The sequence below is a fragment of the Aquarana catesbeiana genome, linkage group LG06 (assembly GCF_042186555.1).
Source record: "Aquarana catesbeiana isolate 2022-GZ linkage group LG06, ASM4218655v1, whole genome shotgun sequence".
Lineage (NCBI taxonomy): Eukaryota > Metazoa > Chordata > Amphibia > Anura > Ranidae > Aquarana > Aquarana catesbeiana.
The window spans coordinates 242985915-243013914 of NC_133329.1; the positions used below are offsets into that span (position 1 = coordinate 242985915).

General features: G+C 43.3%; 1 protein-coding gene across 2 annotated transcripts in view; it reads right to left on the reverse strand.

Annotated features, from left to right (window-relative positions):
* The window catches only part of DNAH7 (dynein axonemal heavy chain 7), a 607644-nt gene that overhangs the window by 29626 nt on the left and 550018 nt on the right, over positions 1 to 28000 (reverse strand). For both annotated transcript variants that reach the window (XM_073633106.1, XM_073633105.1), the window contains 2 exons: positions 26130 to 26307; positions 20704 to 20807 (listed from right to left, as the gene is read on the reverse strand). In XM_073633106.1, coding sequence (XP_073489207.1) covers positions 20704 to 20807; positions 26130 to 26307 — 282 coding nt within the window. The remainder of the gene's footprint in view (positions 1 to 20703; positions 20808 to 26129; positions 26308 to 28000) is intronic.

Consider the following 28000-nt stretch of genomic DNA (forward strand, 5'->3'; position numbering starts at 1 on the left):
TTTTTTCTAGTTCTCGGAGAATGATGTTTCTCTTCCCTGGGGAATTTAGTCCTCGGACATTGTAAGAGATTATTTTTATGCTGTTTATGTTTTCCATTCTTGTGCCTTTTCTTCCCCGCCCATCCTCCGGCCCTCCCCCCCACGCGGTCCCCCTAGGTGACCGGATGGAGGGGACACCCCGCGGATGCACGGGGTCTCCTCATCTCTTGTCTCAAAATAGGTGCGCCTATGTAACCACTCATGTGACTCAGACCTTTCCCTCCCCACCCTCCTTCCCTCCCTTTTCCCTCCTCCCACCCTCCCCCTCCCTTTTTTCTGATATGGGTTTTTTACCCCCATATTCTCTAGAGCTGAGAGCGTTTTACTTTGTTTTGTGGGGCACGCTCTGCCCCCTCTGCTCTATTTATTGTGAGGCGGAGCTCTGTAAGACACCCTATTCCCCCCCTGCCTAAGCACTAATAGGGCGACCCCCTGTCCACTCCGTGAGTCCCTGTTTCCCTCTCCCTGCATTTTTGTTGTGTTTTACCAATCCTTTCACTTTCCTTTTTTCCCATCCCATCAACCCCAGCCCCCCCCCCCCCCCCTTTCCACTCTAAGGCCCCTTGCACCGTTGTGTGGTATTTTCTCAGATATTAATTTCCTCGAAAGTCCACATCTTGATGTCTGATCCTTGAATTTACTTGCCACTGCAGGTCATCTCCTGCCGTTATTCGCTCCTGACTATTTGCGTATTTTTCCAGTTCTGGGGAGGGGATTTCTAGTTTGTTGCAAAAGTCCGGAATCTCCTCCACATGTCTTAGCCTCGCACTTATTCCGTTTTTCCTTGCTATTAGACATGCTGGAAAACCCCAGTTGTATTGAATTTCTTGCTCCCGGAGGATTTCTAATAATGGCTTTAGTATCCGTCGTCTTTTCAACGTTTCTTGAGATAAATCTTGAAATATTTGTAATTTACCTCCCGCAAACTCTATTTGTGTTTTCCTCTTTAGGTTTATCCAGATCTGTTTTTTTCTTCCCATTTTTCAAAGCGTACGATTACATCTCTAGGTGTTTCCCTTGCGAACCTTTGAGGTTTTTTTACTCGAAAGACACTTTCTATTCCTATTGTGTTAGTTGTTTCCTTTCCCAAGATTTGGTTGAAGAGATTGTTCATTTTTTCTATTAGATTTTCTGCTTGTTCTATTTCCGGTAACCCACGTATTCTCAAGTTTTTCTTTTTATCTCTATTTTCTTGCTCTTCTATTTTATATGATTGTTCCTGTTGTTCCCGTTTTAATTTCTTTATTTCGTCTTCCAGTTCCTTTATGTTTTTTTGATGTAGGTCTACTTTGATCTCTACTTCTTCCACTCTGTTTAACATATATCCCATATCTTTATGGAGTGTTGACATCTCTGCTTTTAGGGAATTCTCTAGTGCCGCGAACATTTTTTCCATATCCTGTTTTGTTGGCAACTGTGGCCCTTGTTGTCCTTCCTCCTTTCCTCTGTCTTCCTCTCCCATTTCTGGCTCCATTCTGGGTTCTGAGAGGTGGCTGGTTTCTGTTTGTACTTTATACTGGCCTTTTTTATCCTTGTTGTCCTTCTCTTTTGTATCTATTTGTCTGCCCTTTGAACCCACTTGTTTCTCTCCTTCTCCGATTCCTTGCTGTATATACCTGTTCATAGGGCCTGGACTGGGCCTAGGCTGGTCCTAGGTGATTTCGGTATTGCTCCCGCACTTCTTGTTGTTTTCCCCTTCATGTTTGTTTCTATGGCTGGATTTATAAGATCTTCGAAGCTGCCTTCCAGAATACCCCTTGATTGGGGTCTCTTAATGATGAAAAAAATCTCCCAGCCTTCTTAAATTGACTTATTTTTACTAATATTTCTTTTGTTCCGTTCTCCTACCCGGCATCCTCCCCACAATCCAATAATAGAAATAATTAATGAGATATGAGTAGTCCCCGTTTTCCACGAATTATGTTACTACCTTAAGTACATTAAGCATTCCTTGGTGCTGTTCAATTGTTTAAACCATAGTATTAAGTCCCCATGCACACGGACGTCTCCACAGCTGCTTTTCTGAGCCCTTTCTGCAGCTCAAAAAGGCCTGTCTATGTCAGTCCATGGCCTCACGCCCACCTAGGCGTCTCTGAGCCGCAAGTGGCATAGGCGTTCCTAAGCTGCAAAAAAAAAAAAAAAAAAACGCTCAAAAATGCTATTGCAAAAATGCTGAAAAAAGCTGAAAAAAGTTAAAAAAAAAGTCACTGCAAAGACACCGGCGTCTTCACAGCGCTTTTCTAACAGCCCGTGTGCATGAGGGCCCAGGTGCTCAGCAAAATAATTCAAATGTTTTAGCGATATAATGCAATCTAATTCAAGTATTCAGCAAGATGATTTATATATTCAGCAGTATAGTTCCAGTATGAGCTTATATGTTCCACATTTTTGTTACTATGAAATTTCTTCTTATTCTATAGTTTGTACTATCAAGCCTATAGTTAGTACCATTTGCAAAAAACAAAAAACAAAAACAAAAAAAAACAAAAAAAAAAATTCACAAGAAAGGGAGATACTGCAGCAGCAGCAGCAAGCAGGTGGGGGCTGGGAGACAACTCTTCCGTTGGCTTGTCTTTCTTTCACCTTCTCCTTCTCTTCTCCCCTGTTCCCCCCCCCCCCTGTTTTTATTGTTTTTCTTAGCTCACTTGATTCTACTTTTTCAGCTCTTTCGCCTTCATTTACTTTCACTTTTCATTCCATTTATTTCATTTTATTTCAATGTGATCTTTCCCTTTCTTTTGTTCTATTACTTTTCCTTTGCTTGTTCACTTCAAGACAATTGCAATAGAAAAGAGCCAAAAGAGGAGAAAAAAAAAAAAAACGCTCAAAAACACTATTGCAAAAACGCTGAAAAAAGTTAAAAAAAAAAAAAAAAAAAGTCACTGCAAAGACACTGGCGTTTTCACAACGTTCTCCCAACAGCCCGTGTGCATGAGGGCCCAGGTGCTCAGCAAAATAATTCAAATGTTTTAGCAATATAATGCAATCTAATTCAAGTATTCAGCAAGATGATTTATATATTCAGCAGTATAGTTCCAGTATGAGCTTATATGTTCCATATTTTGTTACTATGAAATTTCTTCTTATTCTATAGTTTGTACTATCGAGCCTATAGTTAATACCATTTGCAAAAAACAAAAACAAAAAAAAAAAAAAACACAAGAAAGGGAGATACTGCAGCAGCAGCAGCAGCAGCAAGCAGGTGGGGGCTGGGAGACAACTCTTCCGCTGGCTTGTCTCTCTTTCACCTTCTCCCCTGTTCCCCCCCCTGTTTTTATTATTTTTCTTAGCTCACTTGATTCTACTTTTTCAGCTCTTTCGCCTTCATTTACTTTCATTTACTTTCGCTTTTCATTCCATTTTATTTCAATGTGTTCTTTCCCTTTCTTTTGTTCTATTACTTTTCCTTTGCCTGTTCACTTCAAGACCATTGCAATAGAAAAAAGCCAAAAGAGGGAAAAAAAAAAAAAAAAATACGGTACTTATCTTTTAGTTGTTGTTGAAGTTGGGACAAAAAGGGACGCTCACTACTGCTTGTTGCTGCTCTCTGATGCTGCGAACATTCAGGTGCTGTCTCTGATGTTATCAATCTGCCCAGGTCTGTCTGACCCGCTGAAGTCTCAGCTGTTCTCTGCTCTCAGCTCTTCAGTGTCCGCTGCCGCTGCTCCTTGCTCCACTCACCCACCTTCCCGGCTCTCTCCTCCGAAATTCCCCGGTGCACTTCAGCTGGTTCCTCCGCTCTCCGCGGCCGGCAACACCGCTGGGGACTTGAAACAGCCCCCTGCAGCGCACCGTTTTCCCCGCTGCCGTCGCTTCCGAAGCGCTCCGATCTCCGCGGTTTTCCAGTTCTCCTAACCCCCCGTCCTCGATGAGCCTTCTAGCCCATCCGACTCCGGAGGGGTGGGGGGGGGGGGGGATGCAGTCAGACGCAGGTACAAACTTCCTCTGGCTTACACCACAAGACAGCTCAGTGAGTGATGAGCAGGGGGGGTGGGGAGGGAAGCTACCTACACCTTCTCATCAGGCCGATCATTCCTCTCAGCTGCAGGGAGAGGGTTCTCAGGATCCTCACGCCGTGCACAGAGCCATTACCAGGCTCCTCCCTCCTCTACCCGTGTCTGTCAGACGCGAGTCTACTGGGACATGAGGCTCAGTTCTACTCTGATCTATACAAACCGATCCAACCTCCCCTCCAAACTCTACAGGACAAATTTTTTGATAATCTCCCTTTGCCCACACTGACTAAGGACCATAGAGACCTCCTTGAGAGGAGATATTGGACACCATTAAATCCCTTAAACTAGGATCCTCACCTGGACCAGATGGTTTCTCCACTGGCTATTACAAAAAATTTGGCCCCTGCCTGGCCTCACACTTGGCTCGGCTGCTCTCTCTGGGATGGAGCCCTCCTTGGTACCGATCTCAACTCCGCATATATCTCAGTAATCCCCAAACCAGGCAAGGATACGAGCGAGGTAGGTAACTATCGCCCGATCTCGCTTATTAATAACGACATCAAAATAATGAGTAAGATCCTCGCGAACAGACTAGCGCGTTTTATTCCGGCATACATCCATAGAGATCAGGTGGGCTTCATCCCTGGGAGACAGGGACTGGACCAGATTCGAAGGACCATTGACATTATCTCGCTACTCAAATCACAGTGGGATCCCCTCAAAAAGGCTTTCTTCTCTCTATAGACCTACACAAGGCCTTTGACTCAGTAGATTGGGCATACCTGTCTGATATCCTGAGGAGATGGGGCTTTGGCCCTTACTTCCTAAACCTAATCCAGTCTCTTTATTCAACCCCAACAATGCAGGTACGCCTAATGGGCAGATACTCGGATTCCTTCTCAATAGGCAGGGTCACCAGACAGGGATGCACACTCTCTCCCCTCCTCTTCGCAATGGCCATCGAAACGTTGGCCATAGCGATCAGACTGAACCCTGACATTAAGGGGGTAATTTGTGGGGATCAGGAGCATAAGTGCGCGTTATATGCCGATGACCTCCTCCTCTTTATGACCTCTTCCCTTCCATCTACCCCTATAGTATATAAGATATTGTTGGATTTCAGCGAGGTATCTGGCTTGAGGGTCAACATGAACAAATCGACAGCTTTAAACATAAGTCCGCCCGGACCTGCTCAAACAGCTTTCCTGCAATTTTGCCTTTTCATGGGCTTCCACCGCAATTCCATACCTAGGAATCAAACTAACGCTAGACATTAATAACCTTTTTAAAGCAAATTACCCCCCTATGTTACACAAATGTAGAGGTGATATGGAAAGGTGGTCTATCCTGGCTAGGCAGAGTTCACGCAGTTAAGATGACCCTTCTCCCCTGTCTTTTATACTGATACTTCTAGCGCTCTCTCCCAATTCCAATAAGGAAACAATTCCTCAGTAAATTCCAGTCGGATATAGTTCGCTTTGTATGGGGTAACAAAGGTTATAGGTGTCCCTCAGGAATACTTCTCCTCCTGAAATCTTAGGGCGGACTGGGTCTGCCAAACCTGTGGGGATATTTCCAGACAGCGCAACTCACACAAATTTCAGTGGTTTTCTCTAGGGGCCCCAAGCCTGAATGGCTCTCCATGGAAAGACATGCCACCCCCTTGAATACCATTGATTATCTTCTTTGGTGCGACCCGAAAATTAGGCCAGCAATAATGTACCCTTACCCTCTCTCACTCTATTGCCCTATGCTCCAAGCTTTATTCACAACATTCCCTGATATCCCCCATGAAGCCATTAGCACATTTGTTTCATAACGCTAACTTCTCACTGGGGATGAACATTAAAGCGTTCCAATGGTGGACAGATAAGGGCCTCTACAGAATTGGTTATTTCTTCTCTCTGGCGGGACCCTGTCACACTGTAGGAAGAAACTGGAATGCCCTATTTGGAATGATTTAGATTCTCCCAAATCTTCCATTTTCTACACTCCATCTGGACCAACAAAACAGAACCCCCCACATTAACACCTTAGGAACACTGGTGCTCAAACACTGTGGATCAGAGGGGAGGGATCTCATTGATCTATGCAGCACTGGCGACAAACTTGGACAAGCCCACCTGTGGTCGGGCCTGGGAGGAGGACACGGGCAGCACTTGGACTACCTCAGATTGGTTCCGCGCGTCAAAGCGAGCTTACAAAGGTATTCTTAACATATCCCTCATCAAAGCTAGTCTAAAGGTACTGACTAGGTGGTACTACGTGCCCTCCAGACTGGCAGTGATCTATCCGGGGACCTCCCCATTATGCTTTCGGGGCTGCGAATTGGAGGGCACGATGCTCCACATATGGTGGACCTGTCCTCGCATTAGATCCTTTTGGCAGAAAGTCTTCTGTACCATTAGCTCCATAACAAATGAAACGGAAACCCTGGTAATCCCTGACCCCAGCATAGCACTGCTAAGTCGCTATATCCCAGACTTAACTAAGTACTCACAAGCACTGTCATATTTCATTTTATTAGGGGCCAAAGTTACAATTGCTAAGGCCTGGAAAAAACCCATCGTTTCCTTCCAGGGGTTCAAGAGAAAAGTCTCTTGGATAATGGCACAGGAACAAATAGTAGCGAAACTTAATGACAAAATTGAGAAGTTTAATGCCACTTGGGAACCTTGGGACATGTACTGCAATATTCCTATACTTAGTTTGTTTGACGTGGGGATAGTGTTCTTAGGGTCATAGGCAGCATTCCTCCTCCTCCAAACTCGAGGAGTTGAGTTGATGCCAAAGAGCTGGATTTTGGTCTTATCTGACCACAACACTTTCACCCAGTTCTCCTCTGAATCAATCAGATGTTCATTAGCAAACTTCGGACGGGCCTGTACATGTGCTTTCTTGAGCAGGGGGAATTATTTGTTGCATATGAAAGAAAATATTAAAGGCAGTATGTTCCCTTTTAAGAAATCAAAACTAGAGAAGGCTGACAACCTACCCTCCCCCTTGTACTCCTCTTGTCTCGGTAAAGTGTCAGAGCTGAGACCAGCTGCAATGTCTCCTATCTAGCTATTGTAGTAAGTTGAACTTCATTGATCTTCTTTAAAGTGTTACTAAACCCAGGACCCTGCATTCACTATATCTGGTTTCCCACAGTGCACAAAACTTGGAAATGCAATTATTTTAGTAAATCTAAACTGCTAAATTCCTTTTTTCATCAGCAGTATGTAGCAGTCTTGTGACTTCTGAGTGTTTGGTTAAAGCTTGCAGGAGGAGTTTTCATTCTGCTCTGGCTGTCCTTTAGGGCTGCTGAACCTCTGACCCTCTGTACAGTGCTGATTGGCCCTGTGCTGCACACATGCACTCTCCTAAGAAAAATAATCTTTAGCAATACACACCAAACTGAGCATTTGCAACTTGTTCACTAGCCTCTGTTCTATCAGAAGATAAAATTGGGGACTGTGGAAGAAGGGAAGGCACAGAGAAGACAGGATCAAGCAGCCATTTTACACAATGCGGAGGATTAACCCCTTAGGTTCCACAGTGAGTATAACCAGCATGCTTTACTGCATATACAGACTGATTTTACTATTGTGGGTTTAGTAACACTTTAAATAGGATGGTCAAAGATTTATCAGCATTTCTGATAAGTAAAGGTGAGATGTATTTGAGACACATTATTGTAACGGGCTAGTGAACTTAAGTGACTCCAGCTGGCAAACTAGAATGAACAACGCTGGTAAGTGTGGTGCTACTGAAGCCTAAAGCCTCGTGCACGCGATCAGATTTGCGGATGACCGTTCATCCGTTTTTTTGGGGTTTTTTTTGCATGCTAGTCTCATATCGAAAGTGAAGAGGTTACTCACCATACGAAAATTTTTGTACGACAGAATACAACTTCAGAAGTGATGTGATGAGGAGTTTTGTATGTGCTCTTTCGTTTCTGAGCATGCGTAGTCTTGCTCTTACGATTTTTTTCCGGACGAAAACCGTACTACTTAAACGAAAATCGGACTTTGTGTTCACGTACAATAAACATTTTATAGTCTGCACATCCAGCTTTTGTCATACGAAAAACGGAATTGGCTGTCAAAAGCACTATGCTAACGATCCGAAAATCGGCTGATCGTTCGTCGGACAAATTTTACTTCTGATTTTTGTATCGTGTGTACGGGCCTTTTAGTCTGAAGAGCAAGAATGAAGAGAGGGCAAGGTTAGGACACTTGATGAAGGATTTCTGCAGTCTAGCTGAGGAAAGCCAAGTGAGGAATTATGGGAACAATTGAATGAAATAATGAAAATTGAACTCAACAGAGGACCAACCATGGAAGAGCGACCAAGGTTCAAAGGAAGACTCACACAATTTTGGCAAAAACCAGAATGAGATTAAGAGAGGTGTGAAGCATGCAAAGATGTAATCTAAACCTGCCGCTTTTCAGTTTCAGAAACACACGGTATAGTTAACGACCATTTCTACTTTTGTTCTCTTTATCCATATGATGATTTACATGATAACAATTTTTCTACAAGCACTCAATGTGGAGAATGAGACTGAACAATGTTCTAGGAAGAGCATTTCAACTAGAGGCAGGCTTTTGTGTGTGCATTACATTTTTGTTCCTTTCTTTACCATGTCAAATTTATAACTTATTGTTGTACTTAATAAAGAACTACAGTCACAAATAACAAGAGAAAAATAAATAGCCCATGCAAAAATAAAGCAACTTTTGCTGCAATATTAACCTTATAGGAGAAGTACAGCCAAAGGCTGTACTTCTCCTGTGGATCACAAGAGTGCAGTTCGTTTTGCACTCCTGTGGCCCATTTTTAGCAGACAGTGGGCTGAAGTCAGCTCTCTACTGATATCACAGAGCTGGTCCAGGCTCGGGCAAGTTTGCGACACTGGGGTCGGGATCCGCCCACATTCCTGGACCATTCCTGAGAGCCTGAGCTGGCAGTTCCCGCCCACTCCACAGCCTAGCACTCCAGTGAGCGAGGAGGGGGCAGAGCAGAGAGCTGTAACTGACAGTCAGCAGCTCTCTGCTCGGGGAGCTGTGAGAACCAAGCGATCTGCGGTGTTTGATTGCTTGGTTCTCAGTGTTAGAGCCGGAGGAGGATAGATGCAGCATCGGACCAATGCTGCATCCACCCAGGAAAGAGGCAGATAACTGCAAAAACCCCATACTTCTCTTAACTCCAGAGGTGACCTCACACAGTACTTTTTTCTGCCATTAAATGTTTCTTAAGCTGCCCATACACTGATCAAAATTGAGCCAGTTTACCTGAGACTGGCCAAACATGAATCAGTATGCAGCTATCTCTGCTTGCCAGAAGTCAAAGCGACATGTTGCAGCCACTGATCAGTGTATTTTAACGGCAGCTGGTGTGACTGTCAGAGTACAATGTCCAGGAAGGAAGGGGGAGGGGGATTTCACCATCCACCTTGTTTATATGTATGGAGAAGTCTCTGTATATGTTATTTTTATTTAGCCCTCAGGCTGAACACAAAAAAATTTGCTTCAATAGCCATCTTTAGTCCGGCAGACAGTACGGTGTGGGGACCCGATGCGCATGACCGTCAGCCACCCACGTTCGCGGGAATGAGAGCCAGAACGGGGATCTGTCAATGTAAAACTGACAGAGTTAGAGAGAGAGATCTGCTGTTCCTATTGATTAGGAACAGTGATCTCTCTCCTCCTCCAGTCAGCCCAGCCCACATACAGTTAGAAACACTCCCAGGGAACACATTTAACCCCTTGATCGCCCCCTAGTGTTAAAGCCTTCCCTGCCAGTGACATTTATACAGTAATCGGTGGCTATTTTAGCTCTGATCGCTGTATAAATGTCAATGGTCCCAAAAAAGTGTCCAATCTGTCCGCCGCAATGTCGCAGTCTCGCTAAAAATCGCAGATCACCGCCATTACTAGTAAAAGAGATTTTTTGTTTTTTATTTTTGGGGGGCATATTTATTATAGCAAAAAGTCAAAAATATTGTTTTCTTTTCAAAATTGTCGCTCTTTTTTTGTTTATAGTGCAGATATAAACCACAGAGGTGATCAAATTCCACCAAAAGAAAACTATGTATGGGGAAAAAAGGACGTTAAATTTGGGTACAGCGTCGCATGACCGCGCAATTCTCAGTTAAAGCAATGTAGTGCCATATTGCAAAAAATGACCTGGTCATTAAGGGGGAAAATCTTCTGGTCTGTAACTGGTTAACCCAGTTGCTCTGAGCCCAGGCTGTCATAGATCCACCTCAGCCTGTAATTGGGCAGCGCAAAGAGAAGCAGCACAGTGCTGAGCTCATCTTTCAGTCAATTCAATTTTTCCTCCTAATCGCATGAACTGATTGACTGATTTTGCTGTTTCTTCCTCTCATGCTCCAGCCATGTAGTACAGGGGCTACAGGAGGCTAATTGCCAGGTCATATTCAGGGATGTGCTTGCATTAAAAAATAATACATTTAATTATGTATTATGATTACTGAGCCACATTAATTTGTGTTTTATATCTGCCTAAGGTTCAGCATGAAATATCAGAAACAGAATACCCTGTCTTTGAGTAGATATCAATACTTATGCTGCAAAACAACATAATTCACTAAAGGGTACTACTGTTCTTTACCAATAATCAGACTGATTTAAGATCCATGAAGCTGTCAAATCTGGAAAAAAACTGTTCTGGACATCATCATATATCAGAATGAAATATTGCAATTAGGTTGAATATCATCATTCCTCAGACTGAACATCATAATTGCCACTGATGATATTCTCTTCTGAGTCTGAATGTCATTACTCTTCAGACTGTATATTGTCATTTCTCAAACATTGTCGTACATCAGACTAAACATTACTCTTCCAGTGGAAGGTGCTGTTAGTTTACCATAAATTTGGTTGATACATGATCAGTAAATATGTCACTTCATCAGTACAAGTACTCAAGTTTGTATTTATGCATCATAGCATTGCCATTTGTCTGTAATTATTACTTGTCTGAGGTGGACAATTTAGGCACCATGCGGTGATAACGCCCTTTTTTTCAATAGGTACCCAATGTGGACCTGAGCTTAAAAACTGAAAATGTTTCAAATCTAGAAAGGTTACTTGTGCTCAAGAAGAGCCCTGAAAGATTTACCTGTTGTCTTGAATTCCTACAAATAACCATCCATACACAGTTTGGCAGTGGGCTGAATAGAAAAAAAAAAACAAAACTGCTTCCGCCATCCACAGAAACAAGATGGATGAAGCAATCCCCTTGGGGCATTCTACTAATCAATGGCTGCAGCTGCTGGTCACTGGAAAATTTTCCAAAATGTTTACCTTAAGCATAGTGTGTAGCAGCAGTAGATAACAGGTGCCTGGACAATGCCACCACTCTGAAATCTCAAAGCCAGAAATTTTCTAGGCACTAAAGCTGCCTATACACTGATTGAGTTTTGGCCATTTTCTGATGAACCAGATAAAAGTCTAGCGGTGGATGCACCTATCAGCACTCTACCACCCGATGTCATTTGACCCAAAAATCAAAGCAGCCCAGTGTATAATTCCTGGTCAAATACTGACTTCAGTTGTCCTATGACAATAGCCTCAGCTGGAGATTCATACCTCAACTATGTGTAATCTGGAGAGAAGAAACCGTTTTATTTTTATTTTTTAATTATTAGTGTATGACCAGCTTAAGGAATCAAGGGCATCATTGACACCAGCACTGCCTACTCTATAGGAAACCCTGTTTTTGCATAATTCTGCCATTTCTGCAGCTTATCTCAAAACCAGCCACACATCTGATGTCTTTTTTTATCTTGACTCATCACCTTCTATTTACCGCTACATAATATAACTACTTGATACGCTGTTAAAAATGTGTTCATTCAAGAAAACTTTTCCACCCTGCTCCTTTGAATTTTCTCATCACTGTGAAAGAAAATGAAAGTGGTTGTAAACTCTCCCCCACAACTTTGTCCCATGTAAATCAGCATAAAAAACCCTAATGAAGACTGCTTGTAGATATCTCCTTACTTGCTTAGTATTGTTATAATCCTTTTTGTTCTTTAGAATGACATCACTGAGCATGCCCATATCTCCCCTGACTCTGTGTGCTTGTCTGTCTATTATCAGGACTTCCTACGGCACAACACCGAAATCCCACGAGACTGCATAATCACTCAGAGCTACCTACTACACCCCATATGACCATGTGGCATCACATGGATTGTAAACCTGGGCATCAGACAGCATTACTGCAGTCTTATCAGCTGAAGCTGATAAGACTGACATAGGCAAACACTAGATAATCGGCACAAGAAAATACTATTAAATAAAACAAGTCAGCTATGAGCAGGGAAGCAGGGTTGCCATAGAAATGTTGGATTGAGAAGGAGTCTTGGTTAACAGTACAGGAAGTGCTCAATGTAAGGGCGGAAATACACTCTACTGTGGACTCAGAAAACAATACTTAAGATGGTGCTGCCTTACCCCTGGAAACAAGTTTTTTAAAGTTTCTTTAACCACTTCAATACTGTGCACTTACACCCCCTTCCTGCCCAGACCAATTTTCAGCTTTCAGCGCTCTCACACTTTGAATGACAATTACTCAGTCATGCAACACTGTACCCATATGAAATTAGCGTCCTTTTTTTTCACACAAATAGAGCTTTCTTTTGGTGGTATTTAATCACTAGTGGGTTTTTTATTTTTTGTGCTATAAATAAAAAAGACCGTAAATTTTGTAAAAAACATGCCTTTTTCTTTGTTTCTGTCATAAAATTTTGCAAATTAGTAATTTTTCTTCATAAATTTTGGCCAAAATTTATACTGCTACATATCTTTGGTAAAAATAACCCAAATTAGTGTAAATTATTTGGTCTTTGTGAAAGTTATAGAGTCTACAAACTATGGTGCCAATCACTGAAAATTGATCACACCTGATGTACTGATGGTCTATCTCATTTCTTGGGACACTAACAAGTCAGAAAAGTACAAATACCCCCTAAATGACCCCTTTTTAGAAATTAGACATTCCAAGGTATTAAGTAAGTAGCATGGTAAATTTTTTTAAGTTGTAATTTTTTCCTACAATTCTTTGCAAAATGAAGATTTTTTTTTTTTTACAAAATTGTCATATTGACAGGTTATTTCTCTCTCAGAGCATATGCATACAACAAATTACACCCCAAAATACATTCTGCTACTCCTCCTGAGTATAGCGATACCACATGTGTTAGACCTTTACACAGCGTGGCCACATACAAAGGCCCAACATTGAAGTAGCACTATCAGGCGATCTACGAGCATAAATGACACATCTCATTTCTCAACCACCTATTGCATTTTTGAAGGCCCTGGAGCACCAGGACAATGGAATTGCCCCCAAAATGACCCTATTTTGGAACGCAAACACCCCAACGTATAATCTATGAGGCATAATCAGTCTTTTGAACGGTTCATTTTTTTCCAGAAGTTTTTGGAAAATGTGGAAAAAAATGAAAACGCATTTTTTTTACACAAAGTTGTCCATTTATCAGATATTTCCAACACATAGCATGTACGTAGCAAAGATGACACCCCAAAATACATTCTGCTACTCCTCCTGAGTATGGCGATACCACATGTGTGAGACTTTTACACAGCCTGGCCACATACAGAGGCCCAACATCCAAGTAGCACCATCAGGCGTTCTAGAAGCATAAATGACACATATAATTTCCTGGCAACCTATCATTTTTGAAAACCCTTCATATTTCTAACACATAGCATGCACAAACCAAGAATTACAATCCAAAATAAATTCTATTGCAGAAAGGGTAAAAAAAAAAAAAAGCATTACCTGTGCTTTTAGTAGTATCCACTGGTCCAGGCAGCAGGCAGGGAGGTGCTTAGCGACAGCAATATTAACTATCCAGGCAGCAGGCAGGATTATTGACTATAGTTGGCACAGCACAGTCCATAGAAATTGTCCAGGCAGAGACAGCCAGCACAGCCATAATATTGGTCCTGGTACACTGTTACCTGCAGACACTCATTATTGTACCACTCTCCAGGCCTTCATAAACATACTGCCTCCTGCTACAGCTAATTATTTGCATAGTCCAGGTAGCGGTGTGGTCCATTCATGCGACAGGCATGGGCATGGTGGCAGTAAGTCAGCAGCAGCCTGAGGGTCACAATCAGGTAAGACCTGTGCACAGGGGTAGAGGCTTCGACCCACCCAAATCTCTATGAAGCCTCCGGACTCCAGACCCTAATTCCGAAACCCGGAGAAAACAAAAATAATTGTTTTCTCCATCTGGAAAAACAATTCTGGAGCCCCTCACATATGTGAGACCCCTGTGTACTACAGTAGCAGGGCAACAGTCCAAGCGGTAGGCAAAAGCATAGTCCATAAAACAGGCCAGGGTCAGTTCACGTGCAAGCAGTCCAAGCGGTAGGCAGTAGAGTAGTTGATAAAACAGGCCAGGGTCAGTTCACGTGGAGGCAGTCCAAACGGTAGGCAGAGGCATAGTCACAAAACAGGCCAGGGTCAGTTCACATGGAAGCAGTCCAAACGGTAGGCAGAGGCATAGTCAAAAAACAGGCCAGGGTCAGTTCACGTGGAAGGCAGTGGCATGGTTATTTGGGAAAGAATGGAAAATGGTCAGCACAGATGATGAAAATGGGGAAATGGTTAAAAATATGGGCTAATATTTTATGGATGTATGATAAAGTTGGAAGCATTCACCAATGCAAAGGCCAGGTTGGGAGGGACACTGGGGACAATGGTAGCTGGTATCTTTTCTAAATCCTTTTTTGGTGCACACGCGACATTTTTTTTGCCGTCTTCGGCCTTCTTCAGATGGTGGAATGCTGAAGGGGAAGTGGCGCTCATGAAGTCTGCAAACAGCCTCAGAGCGAAGGTCTTCTGGGGGGGGGTCTTTGGTGATAGATGAGGGACGTGACAACTTCTTCTATGAATTTTAGGAAGGGGACGGGGCTTTCAATGGATTTGGTGTAGACTACGTAGGAATTGTAAATGGCCAAATGGATGAGATAAATTGCTACCTTCTTATACCAGAATCTGGACCTCCTTATTGACAAATAGGGCTGAATCATTTGATCGTTAAAATCTACCCCCCCCCCCCCCCCCCATGTAGAGATTATAATCTTGGACACATGTTGGCTTTTCAATGGGACCTTGTCTTCTTTGTACCTCAATTGCAGTGTCGTCATGGATGGTGGACATCATGTGCACGTCCCTCTTATCCTTCCATCTCAAGGCCAGCACTTCGTTGCATCTCAATGATGCTCTTTCCCCCCTTCGCAGCTTTTTGTTCGCTAAAGATTGTGGGAAGCCCTTTCTATTTTTTCTGGAGGTTCCACAGGCCAGGGTTTTTGCAATGTATAAGTGTTTGAAAAGGGGAAGGCTCATATAAAAGTTGTCAACGTAAATGTGATATCCTTTGTTTAGAAGTGGGTATGCCAGGTCCCATACAATCTTTCCAGCTGTGCCCATGTAGGCCGGGCACTCAGGGGGCTGGAGCTGGTAATCTTTTCCTTCATATATGCGGAACGCATACAAATATCCCGTGGCTCTCTCACATAGCTTGTATAACTTTACTCCGTATCTGGCCCTTTTACTAGGAATATACTGCTTTATTCCTAGCCGGCCTGAAAAGGGTACCAGGGACTCATCGACGCAAATATTCTGATCAGGGACATAGAGTTCTGCAAATTGTTGGGAAAAGAAATTTATCAGTGGGCGAATTTTGTATAACTTGTCGTAATTTGGATGATTGTGGGGAGGGCACTGGGTGTTGTCGCTGAAGTGAAGAAAGCGCATTATCATCTTGTATCGGGACCTGGACATTAGGGCAGAATAAATGGGCATATTGTGGATAGGGTTGGTGGACCAATAGGCATGTCCTTCATTTTTTTTTGTAATCCCCATGTTTAGGGTGAGGCCCATAAACACTTTGAACTCCTCCAAATTCAGATCTCTTCACTCAAAAGGACGTGCATAGGATTGGGGGTTGTTGGCAATATATTGCTGGGCATACAAATTTGTCTGGTCCACAATAAATTGCAGCATAGTGTCGTGCAAAAACATATGAAAGAAATCAATCTCTGAGAAATTTCGGGTGTTGGTCTGCACACCTGGCAGTGCTGTGAACGGGGGAATAATTGGCGATGCCGAGTTGGAAGGCAGCCATGTTGGGTTGGCAAGACCATCTGGCATGTATGTAGAGGCCCTGGCTCTTGGGGGGTGTGACACTCCAGTAGTTGGATTGGAATTTCCTGTGCTGGTACTCAGGCGTGATGTGGCAGGACTGGTACTGGGTCTGGGCATTTGTTCCTGGGGCCTATCGCCGGCGGCAGCGCTGATACTGGGCATTTGTTCCCGGGGCCTAACGCTGGCGGCAGCGCTGGTAGTGGGCCTGGGAATTTGTTCCTGGAGCCTATTGGTGGTGACAGCGCTGGTACTGGGCCTGGGAATATAATCCTGGTTTCCAGAGTGCCGTGCCCTTTTGGGAGGGACCCATTCTTCCTCCGAATCATTTGCCGATTCACTATTTGGTTCAAATGCCGAATTTGATTCAGAATCCGAATTGGAATCTGATGAGAACTCCCCGTTGCTCTCATCGGTCATGGCGAGGATCTGAAACGCCTCCTCACTGCTGTATACTCTTTTGGACATGACGCGGTGTGACAGGTGGCAGGTGACGATCACTGATGGGCTGTGCGATGGGTGGCAGCTGACGTTCACTGATCGGTGATGACGGTGTGACAGGCAATGGTCGCTGATGGGTCACAGGCCACGGACAGTGAAGGGTGACGGGTGATGGCTGGCGGTCACTAAAGGGTGACAGGTGATCGGTGATGGCTGACGGTCACTGATGGGTGACAGGTGATGGGTAATGGGTGACGGCTGGCGGTCACTGATGGGTGACGGGTGATGGCTGGCGGTCACTGATGGGTGACGGGTGATGGCTGGCGGTCACTGATGGGTGACGGGTGATGGCTGGTGGTCACTGATGGGTGATGGCTAGCGGTCACTGATGGGTGACGGGTGTTGGCTGGCGGTCACTGATGGGTGAAGGGTGTTGGCTGGCGGTCACTGATGGGTGACGGGTGTTGGCTGGCGGTCACTGATGGGTGACGGGTGATGGCTGGCGGTCACTGATGGGTGACGGGTGATGGCTAGCGGTCACTGATGGGTGACGGGTGATGGCTGATGGGTGACAGGTGCACCGCTGACGGTCACTGATTTGTGACAGGTGACAGGTGCACCGCTGATGGTCACTGATGGCAGTCCCTTATGTGACAGGTGCACTTTATTGGGTGACTGTGGTGACTGTTGGGTGACAGATGAGAATTGGGGGGGGGGCGATGGGACAGGTGTGGTGTTTGTGCAGACACTACAGAACACAGATCGGTAACTCACTGCTTCTGGCTCTTCTCTCCTCACACTGGAAACGGTGTGTGAGGAGAGAAGAGCTGGTAACAGCTAGTAACCGCTCTGTGTTTACATTTATGATCGGCTGTGAATGGATCACAGCCGATCACGTGGGTAAACAGCCAGCCAATGGCTGTTTACCGGTGTCGGTGATGAGTAGTGTTCCCGGGAACACTCCGCCACCAACATGCACGTGCAGCGCGCTCGCGATCGCGCCGTGCACAATGGGGTGGACCTATCTGTGATCGGCCGTGACGTCATCACGGCGGATCACGTGGTAAACAGCCATGTCCAATGGCTGTTCACCCCCCTCGGTGGCGAGCGGTGTCTCCGTGACACGCCGCCACCAAAGGAACAGGGATGCGCGCACACGATCGTGCGCATTCCCTGTTTAAATGGGAGGACGTCATATGACGCCCTCCCGCAACGAGAGCCGCGCCGCCTGGCCATCAACTGAAGGCCGGCGGTCGGCAAGCGGTTAAACAGTAAGTAATTTGCGATTTGGGCTGGATTACAGTGGCTATAATTTGATAATTACTTCTTTTCATTTATTCCATTATAATAAGTATCAGAGTGAGAAAGTTTACTTCCTCTTGAACATTGGTTTGACCCACTAATGATTAGAAACACGTACACACTAACTTTCTTAGAACTTTCTTTTCCTAAAAATTATCATTCAAAATTTTACCTATGGCCAGCTTTACACTTCTTTTTTTTGGATTACTACATGTCTTCCATGTAACTTTGATCTTCGCCTCACAGATGGTCTTTCTCACTATGCTCCTGGACGCCAGATCTCCAGGACCCTGCAACCGACTCCCCCCCACCACCACCACCACCCCCTGTTTCTTCTATACTACTTCCCTTTTTTCTGATTCCTTTCTATTTCTTTTTTCCCTCTTTCCTCATTTCATTTTTACCTTCTCATGCAACGATGCTTCACGTAATACTCCTTTGGGCAACCAGTACTGAAGCTGATCGCTCACTCTTGAGCTCAAACTAAAGCCTAGTACACACTAACATTTTTTTTTTTAGTTAGTACAGAGCCGCTGTACTAACGATCCAACGTTAGTACAGCGATCTCCCTTACTGAGCTGTTGTGTTCTGACAGGGGGACGGCCCCCCACCATTGGCTGAGAGCGCTGATCGGAAACCAGTCAGCTGCTAGTTTTCCAGCATGGTCATCTGACAGAAGCCAGCCAAATGGCCGACTTCTGTTGGACTGACTGACATATACATTCGGCCCATGTGTATGGGGCTTAAGGCCAGTACTGTTGACATAAGTATTTTTTCATTAAACTTTTGATATTCAGACAAAAAAGATTAAATTGTGTGTTCTTATATAAGACTTGCTGAGATGAAGCATTGTATGCACACTTTGCTCAGTTTCTTCTTGATACTCAATAAAAAATTATTGAGCAAGAAAAAAAAAGAAAAAAAATCCCAACATAACACCCCTGAAACAAAATTAGTATAACCTAAAATGAAGGCCCTATCACATAAAAGAGACCAAAAATTAATGAAAATACTACCCTTCCCCCTTAAACAAAACCACATATTTTTAAGCGGAACTTTACCCATAACTTCATAAAAAATAATTCTATAGCAAGGAACATATATTTAACATTTAATATTTAAGCTACCAAAATTAGTGTTGGCTGTAAATTGCCTCCAGCATTGCTCATGTTTCTTCTTGCTGAAGGCTGCCATTTTGCTGAATCCCAGAGCCCCTGAGCAGCAGTAATCATAAAGCGAAATTAAACCCATAGATTAAACGGTTTGAAAAAAACCTTACATTCCTGAAAAGCCAGAATAGCCCATTGTCGCATTTGCTTGTGTCCTTAACCAAACTGTCAAACCATTCAAATGGTTGGTGTCATAACTGATCACATGCAGTTGCAGATCAAACTGAGGAAGCTTCCTTGGCTGTACAGAATAGGAGGGCTTAATTCCACTTTAACCTCCCTGGCAGTATGATTATTTCAGATTTTTGCGTCTCAAAGCGGTACAATTATTTTGCATAGAAATTTGGCATTTTATATTGTAGGCCTGTAATTCTAAGCAATAACACACTTATCTGTCCACCAAAAGTCTAGTAGATATCTCGGGTATGATGGAGTTTGAAACACAAAATCATAAATTATAATATAATAAATAAATATAAAAAATAATAATATTAAAGTAAATTTCCCCACGATTCACTATCGCTCAATTCTGCAAGTGTTCTAATTTACTATCACTGTTTTCTAGCTGGTCTAAAACCACTTTTGATGTAAAGGGACACTGTTTGGTTGCCATGGACAGTCTCCAGTTTTCAGGCAGAAAGAACAGTATATATCATATAAAACTGCATGCAGGGCATTGGACAAAGCACTGGGGGCAAAAGGGATGTGAAATGATTTCATACAGTAATGTAATCTGTAAGATTACAGTGTACGCTATGTGTTGTGAATTTTCACTTTTTTGAATTTGCCGCCAGGTTCCGCCCCCATGCGTCGCGGCGCTCACAAGGAATGGAGGCCAGCACACAGGACATCGGGGCGGAGGACACAGCCCACGGACACAGCAGGGGGGACATCACAGGATCCTGGGGACAAGGTAAGTAACCTCTTCTAGGATCCTGCAATGCAATCCCGAGTGTGGCTCGGGGTTACCGCTAATGGTGCTGAAATTTAACCCAGACCCACACTCAGGAATACCGTCAGGGAGGCTACGGCTGTCAGCATTTCAGCCTCTACAAACTCAGCAGTGCCTAAAAATAGAGAGCAACAGAGCATGTGCAGAGCAGGGTGAGACAGTGTATTACTGTATTTTAAACAGTATAGACACTTATTTTAATGTTTTGCATAGCTATACCTGCAAAAGGGGCCAGCCTGAAGCGATCTAGCAGGACTTAATTCGCTGACTAAAGTTCCACTTTAAGAGAAAGCCTTGCAGCAAGAAAAAAATGCTATATACAGGACAATAGGTAATAGCTGACCTCAAATCAACCATGAAATAAAGTTAAAGACAAGTCCCCCCCCCAAAAAAAAAAAAACAGCAATGGGGTTGTTTTCCCAAAGAACTTGCAATCAGAATTAAAGTACAGTTTAATAACTGACCCTGTTCTCTCTTATACAGTTTGTCAGCTTCCCCTATCCTTTACCTACAGCATCTTATTAAGGCAGCCCCCCCTCACCCCCTTCTTTTATAGTGATAGGGTTGGCTTATCAAATAGCCCCCTGATGCATTCAAAAGAGAAAAATACACACATGCATTCTAAATAAAACAGGTTACCTACCACAGGTACTGTGTCATAGAGGGTTTTTGGGTAAGATTCTCCCAGCCTCTTTGTTTTTCTGTTCCAACGTGCTCCATCAAGAAACAATCCGTGAATATAAACACCTGCAATTTAAAAATGTAGGAAAAAAAACAACCAAACTATAAAAGTGAAACACTAAAGTGTTTTTGGTTAAACAGACCACATAACATATTTCAGAATAATTTCCTACAAAAATATAAAATAATTAAAAGCTGTGTTTTGCCACTTCTCCCCAGGATGTCATAGCTTGTACAGGTTTGAATAAGGGACAAAAAAAAAAAGATGTTTATGAACAAACATGCATTTTGCAATTCATGATATAATCTTATAGATAAAGTGTAGTGATCACCTACTGGGTGGAAGACAGGTGGCACATAAACCCTCCCCCTTGTACTATTTTCTTATGGGCACTTGGGGGCGCCAATCAGTAATTTGCATCAGTGCTTGGGAGATATATCCTCCTTTTGGGAAACCCTTCTTGTACCTCCCCACAAAGGCTGAAGGGCACATGGGCCGGCTATAACAGCAGGGGATTCAGGTGTGCTGCCCCTTTACATGGGATTGATGTGTACAGTTAATGTCCCAGAGAACCCTTTATAAATATACCCATTAGTTCTATCAAAAGACACTGAGCAGGATGCCGTGATAATCCATCATAAAAAGCAAGGCAACTATAGATTTTCATCAGTTGTTTTTGTCTTTATAAGTTTGGAGGAATTGTTAATATAAAGAATACCTACTCTACAAGTCCATAAACCCTTACAGATTAGGACTTGTGTAAACGTCTGAGCCCACCATAGCTTTTAAACTGTACTTGCTAACCTAAACAGGATATAATTAACCCTGTAAGCGGCAGGTGGCCGAGATCGGATGGCCTCTTAAAAGACCATCAATATAAGCCTTTAGTATCTACACTATTCTTACTATGTGTCAAGATGACAGACTACAATGATCTAATGATTCAGATATAGTTGTTGAATCAAAAGTTGGAATGGCGATATGGGCATGGACATTTGTATAACTTATATAAATTGGTTGAAAAATATAAGAATATCTGCTTTTACAATGTCCACAAAAATATAACCTCAGCAGTGTTACTAATTATTTCTGGTAAAGGTGGCCCTTTGGAATCCTTTAGAATGTGTGGGGAAAAAAATGTGTGTATACATGCAGGTTTTTTCCAGTATGAATGCGGTGGTACATACCTCCAGCACTGAAACTATGTACTGGCATTGCAGGGTGGGGGGAACTTATATTGCTAGAGGGAGCTACTGTTACAGGGAGGGGATTGTTCCTAGTGGGGGCTCTATTGTAGATAGCAGGATCTACTGTTTTGGGGGAGGTCTATTGTTTTTGGCTATGGATGCTGGGGCCACAGGGGGTTTATTTTTGCTGGGTTGGATCTATTTTTGCAGGTGGGGGGGGACTGTTGTTGCTGGGGTTGGGATCTATTGTTGGTGGGGGCATCTATTGGGAGGAAAGTAGGGGGCTGGGACAAGAGGCAGTGCTTGGAAGTTAATTGGGGGCAGAGACAATGGATGACTCAAGAGACAGGGGGAGAGAAAAAATCCCCTTATGCCACCCTTTCACACTGTGCCGCCTAGGGTGTCAGCGATAAAGTGGCGCTATTTTCAGCGTTGCTTTACCATCGTTTTAGCGGCGCTATTCGGCCGCTAGCGGGGAGGTGGAGGAGCGGTAAGTTCACCCCTACTTCACTGCTCCAAAGAAGCTATTGGCAGGGACTTTTTCTGCCACCCTGCCAGCGCACCGCTCCAGTGTGAAAGCCCTCTGGCTTTCACACTGAAGTGCATGGAGCAGCTGTTTTAGGGCATTTTGCAGGCGCTATTTTTAACGCTATAACGCCTGCAAAACGCCCTCAGTGTGAAAGGGGTCTAACAGCCCTGGCCTGTTGAGGCATGGCCTCCAAAGACCTTTGAAGGTATGCTGTGATATTGGGCACTAAACTGTCAGTAGCAAATCCTTTAAGTCCTGTAAGTTGCAAAGTGGGGCCCCCATGGAACAGATCCCACAGATGCTGGATGGATTGAGATCTGGAGAATCTGGATGCCAAGTCAAGACCTCAAACTCATTGTGGTGTTCCTTAAACCAGCATTCCACTGCCTCCGCCGGCTTGCCTTCCTCCCATAGTCCATCCTGGTGCCATTTCTTCTCCAGGTAAGTGATGCACACACCCCAGACCATCCACATGAAGTAAAAGAAAATGTGATTAATCAGGCAAGGCCATCTCCCATTGCTCAGTTGGCCAGTTCTGATGCTCACATGCCCAGTGTAGATGTGTTTTGCTGTGGACACGGGTCAGCATGGGCTCTCTGAACAGTCTGCAGCTACACAGCCCTGTACACAAACTGCAATGCCCATTTTTCAGCATTCAATACATCAACTTCGTTGACATGTTCACTTGCTGCGAAATATATTTCACCAACTTTCAGATGCCATTGCAACATGATAATCAATGTTATTCACTTTACCTGTCAGTGGGTTGAATGAAAAAAAAACTAGTAGTGTATACAAAGCTTTAAAAAAAGCATACAAATGACAGCTTGGATTTGGATTGGAATAGCATATTAGTATGACTTGATGTAGTGTGTGTCGATACATCTGTACTGACTGTTAGAACATAATAAGGATTGTGGATACTGCGTTGAATTTCTAGTCAACTTCGCAATTTGCATTTAAAAAATAATTAATTTTTAATGGGCAACATGATACAGCGTGTATTGTATTTTAGGTGCTTTTCAGGCAAAGATTTTTGACAATGTGATGAATTGTTTGTAAGTATGTAATTCATAAAATTTGTTGGTGCTGCCAAGCTTGGAATCCTGAGATCCCAGTTTGTACATAAAAATATGCCATCACTTCGCCATTTAGGTTTCTTTGTTAGGATTATGTTTTATCTAATTGAAATGTGGGCATACCTCTTCTATTCACTGTATGTTATTTTAGGATTTAGTATTCTTGATTGACATAAAATACATTACTACCATTTACTATCCAGCAAGACTTAACATTTTTATACGTGTTTCCCTCTCTTTTTTCTAGTGACAGGTTTGCCTGAAGCACTAAAGAAAAAAAGCCAGGAGGCTTGTGACCTTTGGCATCAATTGTTTAAATTGTTAGACGTGTGAAACAGGAAGTTGGTTATTGCAGTTTGCTTCACTGTGTTTTTTTCAGTTGCAATATGTTTTACTTGATAGGGACGATGCAACAAACATCAGGAATCTGGAGCTATTCGGCTCCTTTCACACAGCGCGGAGTCTGTTCCAATCAGAACAGGATCTGTGACCTAGACATACCCAGTGGTAGGTGGGTGTAAATGGACACAAGTCCGTTTTACATCCACATTTCCATAGGTTTTCATGTACTGTACTTTCAGATCAAACACCTGTGTGAAAGGGGGTTTACATAAAAGTTTTTTGTTCCCTTTCTTTTTGTATCTTCTGAAGTTACTCTGATATTTTAAATACAAGTAGTGCTTGGCAGAGCACTGCTATAAATGAGAAGTATGACCAAAGCTTTTTTGACCCTACTTCTCTTGTGGGTCAAAAAAGTGTACTTACTTGTGCCCTCCTGTGACCCAAAATCAGCTGACAGCAGGTTAAACCCTGCTGTCAGCTAACGTCAAGGAGCCAAGCTCTGGAGGGATCCCGACAATAATGTCGGGATCCACCAGGATGAATGATTGGCAGTTAGTTTAGCCTTTCAGTGCTCCACTGAGAGCCTGAGCCATCTGCTTCCGCCCCCACCCCAGCAGAGCATAGAGCTGTGAATGAAAAAAGAAAAAAAAGCCAGGAGGTTTGTGACCTTTGGCATCAGTTGTTTAAATTGTTAGACGTGTGAAACAGGAAGTTGGTTATTGCAGTTTGCTTCACTGTGTTTTTTTCAGTTGCAATATGTTTTACTTGATAGGGACGATGCAACAAACATCAGGAATCTGCTCTCTGCTCAAAGCACACCGAGAACTGGGTGATCAGTGGTCATGTGATCGCTCAGTTCTCAGTCTTAAAGTGGATATAAACCCAATGTCATCCTTTCTAAATGACTGCCATAGGGGTTATCTATAAGGATATACATGCCTCCTGCATGTATCTTTACCTGTCAAATGTCTCCCCTCTCTCTGTTATTAGACCCAAAAAACTGCATATTTTGTGGGTGGGTCTGTTGGCTGGAGCTCGGTGGGTGGAGTCGTGATGTCAGTAGACTCCCCGCCCACCTCCAACTCCCCTTGTCAATATGCATTTTCTCCTGTGTATTTCTAACACTGAACTTCTGCTATGATCTCTAACATCCAGTGAAAAGACGGGAAAGTAACCACATGACTTCAGCATGCCAAATCATGGTGAGGTGCGGAACAGCCAATCCTTGCAGAGCTGCTGAAGAAAGGAGTGGGAGGGAAAAAATACTGCATGTCTCTTAGGCTAGTGCACGGGATATGTAAATCATCTGTCACTCACAGCAAGGGGGAGGATTTGATAAAGTTTTTTTCAGTTTGTCAAGTTTTATCTCACTGAACAATAAAAGAGGATTGCTCAGAGATGGATTAATTCTGTATGGCAAGACTGGGCTCAAATGATAGGAAATCTTATACTCTACAGTATGATATATAAAAAAAAAAAAAAAAAAACATTTTCGGGTTTACATCCACTTTAAGGCCGATGAGGGACACCTGCAGCATTACAATGATGAGTATGTATGTCTGTTTTTTTTCCATTCCCACACTTCTCTTTCAATGAAAAAAAAGGTGCAGAAATAAAAATATGTTCCAGTCTGAATAGGCCATGGTATATGTCTTGTCAAATGACAGATTCTGCTAAGCATCTGTCATTTTGTTGATTTTACATACTCCCCATCCAGCTCAAAAGGTTTCATTTTTGGATTTGCAGGGTTGCTAGGGCCATATAATAATTTAAAAGTAAACAGAAAGCAGGAAAGACCATGTAAATTGGCATCGCCTGTGAACATGAACACAAGCCTTGATCTGCTCTATACTTTCTACAGGTAGGACACCTATCATTACATCCAAACTGTACTTAAAATTGTGGATCGTCTTTTGCTCTCTGGATTTCAAATTGAGAAGTGTATATGGGTTTAAACTGTAACTTATTTTGTTTCAAACATTTTCATAAAAGTTAAAGTGAGATAGTCTAACAATTGTCCATTATACTGTACATATACACAAGCGTTTTTTTTTTTATATAATAATAATAATAATACACAGTCCTAGCAGGAGGAAAAGAAAGAGCGGATAGGTTGCTAAAAGGAAAGTACCAAACATTCTGCAGACACACGATACCTACAGTATGCATCAAAGTTCTTGAAAAGTCAGCCAGAAAGTTTTGATGGTTTTACCCTGTACTCACCAATATATAAAAGCAGCAATGACTTACCATCCTCGGGTGCATGTTTGTATTCTTTATCTTCTAAAACTTCAAAGTCAAAGCCCAGCAAGTCAATTGGGATTGTGTATTTGCGAGCATAATTTTGCTGAGCACCTGTCAGGAATGCTTGTGTGAAGAAAAAGCCTGAGAGCCAAAACATGGGGGGAGTTCCATTTTCATACCAATCCTGTATTAACAAAAAAAAAACAGAGTACACAGATTTGGTGATCTTAGATTTTTGTTGGTATATAATGCATACACAGGAATGTACACATTCATGCTGTCAAGTGTCAGACATTTATGTAAATAATGCATAAATAACAATGTATAATACAATAATGTAGAAGGGATTCTAATCATAGACCACCTTTAGAGATCACAGAAAATACAAGAGACTGCTGGAAACTGCAGCCATGTTAAAAGGTTGTTGGCAGGTTTTTCCTAGAGACTGCTTTAAACAACTAGGGCCAGTGAATCTTGGCACCCCAGATGTTTTGGAACTACATTTCTCATGATGCTCATGCACTTTAAAATGTAGTTGAGCATCATGGGAAATGTAGTTCCAAAACATCTGGGGTGCCAAGGTTCACCATCACTGAGCTAGGCTCATGTCACACTGGCGATTCTGTAGTTACGTTTAGCAGCAGCAGAATCACTCTCTTCAGTGTTTTTGTTGCTGTAAAAAATCAATTGCACTCAATGAAAGGTCTATGTTGCTAAAATTCCAAGTGATGTGTAGCTCGGTTGCTGAGGAATTCACTACTTGCAGTGTTTGGAGATAAAGAGAGAATCACCTATCTTCAGTAGCTATCCATGTCTGCTGATGATTATGAAATACTGGTGATTTGTAGCTCCAGAGATAAGCATTGTAGCCAGCTACACCAGCAACTCTATAGCCAGAGGAAATAGGGAAAGAGATCTATAGATGCTACAAATGTGCTGATGTTACATGGCCCTTAATTACACAGAATACTTGATCAAGTGGGCCTCACACACTTTGAGTTCTGCTTTAGACTAGAGCAGAGGTATTGAATTAAAATTCATGGAGGTCCGATTAGTAAAATTTTCTTCCAGCAGTCTGAATCGCAGTTTTGTGTGATGACTCAGATTCTTTACATCATAGCCCAGGTGTGCAGGCACGACACTCCATTCATTTGAATGGGCTGTTGTGCCTGCGTTTTCTGCTGGGAAAAGGTCCTGGCACCTTTTTAAAAATGCAGCCGCATGGAAACTGCATGGTGCGTTTGTACCATGCAATTTCCATGTGTGGGAAAATGCACCTTGCATTTCAGTGCATTTAAGAGTCAATGGTACCCCTACACATTTTCTGTGCAGCAACTCATTTTGTGCGCAGCTGCTTGTCTCCTTCACATCTTCCCCACCACAACACTGCCCCCCTTCACATATCACCCCACACAGTATTGCCCCCCTTCACATATCACCCCACACAGTATTGCCCCCTTTACATATCCCCACCACACAGCATTGCCCCTTTACATATCCCCCCACACAGCATTGCCCCCTTTACATATCCCCCACACAGTATTGCCCCCTTTACATATCCCCACCACACAGCATTGCCCCCTTTACATATCCCCCCACACAGTATTGCCCCCTTCACATATCACTCCCACACAGTATTGCCCCCTTTACATATCCCCACCACACAACATTGCCCCCTTTACATGTCCCCCCACACAGTATTGCCCCCTTCACATATCACTCCCACACAGTATTGCCCCCTTTACATATCACCCCCACACAGTATTGCCCCCTTTACATGTCCCCCCACACAGTATTGCCCCCTTCACATATCACCCCCACACAGTATTGCCCCCTTCACATATCACCCCCACACAGTATTGCCCCCTTCACATATC